Source organism: Lutra lutra, chromosome 13 (assembly GCF_902655055.1).
Source record: "Lutra lutra chromosome 13, mLutLut1.2, whole genome shotgun sequence".
NCBI classification, from domain to species: Eukaryota; Metazoa; Chordata; class Mammalia; order Carnivora; family Mustelidae; genus Lutra; species Lutra lutra.
In genome coordinates, this window is record NC_062290.1 from 57,003,850 (window position 1) to 57,008,589 (window position 4,740).

The 4,740-nt window shown below is 41.3% G+C and overlaps 1 protein-coding gene across 2 annotated transcripts; it reads left to right on the forward strand.

Moving 5' to 3' along the window:
• Positions 1 to 244: 244 nt before the first annotated feature.
• On the forward strand, positions 245 to 3,513 carry TMEM215 (transmembrane protein 215). Of its 2 annotated transcripts, none has more exons than XM_047698652.1 (2): positions 245 to 689; positions 799 to 3,513. In XM_047698652.1, the coding sequence occupies exon 2, from the start codon at positions 857 to 859 to the stop codon at positions 1,559 to 1,561; it is 705 nt and encodes a 234-aa protein (XP_047554608.1). In that variant the 5' UTR covers positions 245 to 689; positions 799 to 856; the 3' UTR covers positions 1,562 to 3,513. The 2 variants fall into 2 exon arrangements, with proteins under 2 accessions (XP_047554608.1, XP_047554607.1); XM_047698651.1 differs by having other exon boundaries at positions 245 to 542.
• The last annotated feature ends 1,227 nt before the right edge of the window (positions 3,514 to 4,740 follow it).

Consider the following 4,740-nt stretch of genomic DNA (forward strand, 5'->3'; position numbering starts at 1 on the left):
TGGCCAGCGACGGCCTTGCGCCCCCATACTCTCCCCAGGCACTGAGGCAGTTGCAGGCGTCCTGCTCAGCCCTCCTGGGCAGCGGCGGAACGAACCCCAGCTGCTCCAAGCACCCCGACTGGACCCTGAGCAACCACTTCTGTCCGGGTGGCTCTCCCCGGGGTCTGAACCCCTCGCGCCCCCGCGCGTCCTTCTTTGTTTCTGAGCTTGCTCTGAAAGTGATGTAACAAGGCCAGACTCGCGCGCTGCTTTCCCTCTTCCCCAGACTAAGTCCTTCCTCCCTCCAGCGCCCGGCGCTCTGCGCCAGAGCCCGGCGCTGGGCTGTGCCTCACTCCACTCGCAGAGCTCTGGAGACCGACGGGCACTGTTGAGAAAGACGCGCTCCCACGTCCCACCTCCTGGATGCAGAGTCAGTGGGGAAAGCGAGGCTTTCCTTACAGAAACAAGGGAGAGAGAGCCGAGGGGACAGCTGTTGTGGAGGTTTCTAAGGAGACTCAGACTGGCTTCTTTCCCTGCTCCTGGGAGACAGCAGGAAACCTCAGGTACCTCAGTGACCCCAGTCTCTGTATGTTTATATGAAAGAGAAAGAGACAGTAAGAAAGAGACAGAGAAAGAAAGAGAGAGAGAAACAGAGGAATAAATAGAGATCCAGAGACCGTGGTTGACAGACCAGTGGAGACAGACAACGCGTAAGAAAGATAGAGACTTGGTGGGTGGAAAATTGACTTGTTTGTTTCCTTCCTTCCCTTTCTTTCTTTCTTTCTTTTTTTTACCCCACTGTGGTTTTGCCTCGGACAGAAGAGAGAACTGCTGCTCCCTAGCCAGCAAGTAGCCCCCAATCTGGATGGAGTGAAAGATGCGGCCTGATGATATAAACCCGAGGACTGGGCTGGTGGTGGCCCTGGTCAGTGTCTTTCTGGTCTTTGGCTTCATGTTCACCGTCTCTGGGATGAAAGGAGAGACTCTTGGAAACATCCCCCTCCTGGCCATCGGGCCAGCCATCTGCCTACCAGGCATTGCAGCCATTGCCCTGGCCAGGAAAACTGAGGGATGCACCAAGTGGCCTGAAAATGAGCTGCTATGGGTCCGCAAGTTGCCCTGCTTCCGGAAACCCAAGGATAAGGAGGTGGTGGAACTGCTGCGGACCCCTTCAGACCTGGAATCGGGCAAAGGAAGCTCAGATGAGCTGGCTAAGAAGGCCGGCCTCAGGGGGAAACCCCCGTGCCAGGGGCAGACAGAGGTGCCTGTGGCCAGTTCCATCACCACCCCCACACCCACGGAAGGAGAACGCCAGAGCCTGGTCCAGAATGGGCATCACGAGGAGACATCCAGATACTTGGATGGCTACTGTCCCTCAGGCAGTTCCCTTGTCTACAGTGCCTTGGATGCCAAGTGCTCAGCCTGGGACAGACCTGACTGCCGGGAGCCTGAGGACAGCATCTTCTTTGTGCCCCAGGACAGTATCATCGTTTGCTCCTACAAGCAGAACAGTCCCTATGACAGATACTGTTGTTACATCAATCAGAGCCAAGGCAGGTGGGACCACGAGACAATAGTCTAAGCTTTGCATACAAGAGTTGCTGTGTTGATAGAAATGTGACTACACTCAGCTTCCTGGGGAAGGAAACTGCCCTGCTCAACAGCCTTCAAACTGTTAGAAATTGACTTGGTATGTGATGGGTGTGCAAGCCTCGGGTGCCTGAAGGCATGTAAATAGGCATGTTGGGGACACATTTTAGAGAAGGGTGATGAGGGTTAAGGACACTGAAGAGGCAGTGAGTAGGAGAGAAAGCAGTTCCAATTGCTTTTTAACAATTAAACCATGTTGGATGTTTTGTAAAATAACCCAGAAAGTGCTACTCAGCACCTGTTAAAAGCAAGATAAATCTAGAGTAGGCTGCAGATATCAGGCATGAAATGATACATGGGCTTGCCATAGGGAAACTGAGCAGCTTTTAGTCGGAATAAATCGAAAGACAAAACAATTTAGTGCTTTGTTGTATGAAATTATTTTTTCTAGTGAAAGCTTTTCACACTTATTATTTGCTGAAAGAAAAAAGTCAAGACAGAAAAGCTACTCCCGCCTTAGGTGGGATGGTTTTTGGAGAAAGGGGAGTTGAATTATGTAATTGAGTTTTATGATATTATCCTCTGACAAGATCAGAGATTTCAAATAAAGTAAAATAAGTGTGTGACCAGCTAGGTAAAAAACTAAAAATTTTAGATGGCTATGTTACTTCTTAAACTCTTCATTTAAATTGATTTACTGGGTCTTTATCTTAAGTGTTTTTTTTTTCAATATTTGCTATCATTCATGTATAATTTCCTCATCGGGTTCAAAATGACTTGATGTAATATTTTCATTAATTAGAATTTGTGTTCATCAAGTCAAAATGGGTTTTACATATGTATACAAGTGTCTTTAACATTTCTGGGAGTCCTGGTAATAAGTATTCCTATATGCCTTTTGAAATCTGAAAGCTATGAAATCAACACATTAGTCTTGAACTTTATGCAGAATTTACATAAAATGCAATGGTTAAACTTCTGGAAGTGTCATTATTTGTACATTTATTCAACATTCCCAGAGACTATAAATGCCAATGAAACAAGAGTTAATCTACTAGATTTAACTAAAGCTCAGTTTTTATTAAGTTCACCTAATCAGTGAGCATTGCATGACAAAGGTCTGTTTTATTTCATACTTAATTTTTTGCTGCTGAGGGAAAAAGGCACAAAGGGATCCTAAAATGTATTTTCTGTTTCAGTTGCTTAACTATAATAGACAAGAGGGCAATCAGCCAGGATACCATTTAGTCCCTATTGAAGAGAAATATTGAATTATATAGAGAAATCATGGTATATTTCATCTTGAAGATCAGAATGTTTTGTCTCCTTCAAAGAATGATGATTTATTGTTAATGATCAGAGAGTTTCAGCCACTTTTTCCCTAAGGGGGAATTGAGGACACAAATTCTGGCCATACCCCTTTTGTATATTTCAGATCCAAGTCTGCAAGTCTTTAAGTGTAACATTCAGTCTTAAGAATCATGCCCTTAAAAATCAAAATTTCCAAACCAAGTTCAACATCAAAAGAGTATGATTTTTTTTTTTTTAGTAGGGCTTAAATGTCAGAAAATGAGATGTGTGATCCTGAGCAAATTTTATCTTCTTGTACCTCAGTTCTCACTCTTCAGAAATCAGGGAGGAGTGGGACTGACTTACACTAGAGTATGTCTATCGTTCATTCCCGGTTTGAATATTCTATGGCATCATGTCAAAGACACTTTATATAATGCCAGGGGATGAGATATAACAAAATGCATGCCAAAGTTATGCAATTCATGTTAAAAATTATATGACATGGATTAACTTCTTACTACTGCTCAAAATAATTTTGTAGGTGTATGAAAGCAGATTTGTTTTATTGCCAAATATTATTTATTTACCAAATACCTTACTGGAAATAAAATAAATATGTTAATTAAAGATAAAATTTTTTTGGTATTGGTATAGCCCCCAAATAATCCAATAGATGCAATAAATGTAATCTACTTTAGATTTGGCATGGAGGGAAAATAGTTTCCTAAGATCACAGTACCCCTTAATAATTCTGGGGCATTTTGAAAGATGAAAATCATGTTTCAGTGAAGGTGAAAATTATTGGATTATTCTCTTAGGAATAAAAACTTCTAATCTGAACCAAAAAAAAAAAAAAAACCTTCTAATCTGTTTGCCATTTGTGGACATCTTCAGGGATGAAGAGACAGCAAGATAGCAAAGAGAGATGTTCACAAAGACTCAGCAAATCCTATACAGGGTCTGAAAAGAGATGCTTGCAGTGTTAAGTATGGTTTAGGTGTGGAAAAGTTATTTTTTGATTTCCTTGAATTAGTTCAAACTCCTTGAGATCTCTCTCTCTCTCTCTCTCACACACACACACACACACACCAATGTCCAAATCCAAAGTTAATTAATAGTTTAGAAATCTAAGATATTTCATCACATTTTCAAGTTCTATTTCAGAAGCAACTTACTTTGGTCTTCTTCTTCCGTCCACCTACTTAAGATACTTAAAGTATCTAAATATGCTCTTGAGGGAATTTTCTGCAGTGCTAAAATAATGGTTTGCAAATGTTGACTGCGTGGCTTAACTTTGACCGAAAGAATAAAACGTGTGATTGTGTGTGTGAAATTTTTTTTAACATCTTATATTAGGTAATCCCTTCCTAATATAAAGGAAGGTAGCTTAGTGCCCCAAAATCAACACTCAGTGGTTGGGGAAACATTTAGTACTATTCAGGGGAAAGCATCCATTCTGTTGAACAGAGGTGGAAGAGAAGGAAAACAAGGTGAGAAACATGAGTGAGCTTGTTAGAGGAAAACAGCAGCTCATTCTAGTCAACAGATGTAGCAAATATTAACGTAATAGACAGGAGGACTATTCCCTGTATACATTAAGCACTTTGAGACAGACATAAAACAAACTAGTTATTTTTTTTTTACTTGCTACTAATCCAAATAGTCATTTCAACTTGATTTTAAATAGGCATTTTATTTTTGAAATTATTTCTATTGACTTTTTCTTGTTCAATATTCCTATCTATTACGCTCATGGATTCTTTCTCCAAACTGCTTTTTGATGTTAAAGTGTGAATTCAGCCAAGATACCCATGCTAGAACATATTTAGACAACTGTTTTAAGATTTAGTTTCTGTTACAATCATGGCAAACAAAATC

Coding starts and splice junctions, on each gene's coding strand:
- TMEM215 (XM_047698652.1), top strand. CDS start 857: ATGCGGCCTGATGATATAAACCCGAGGACTGGGCTGGTGGTGGCCCTG.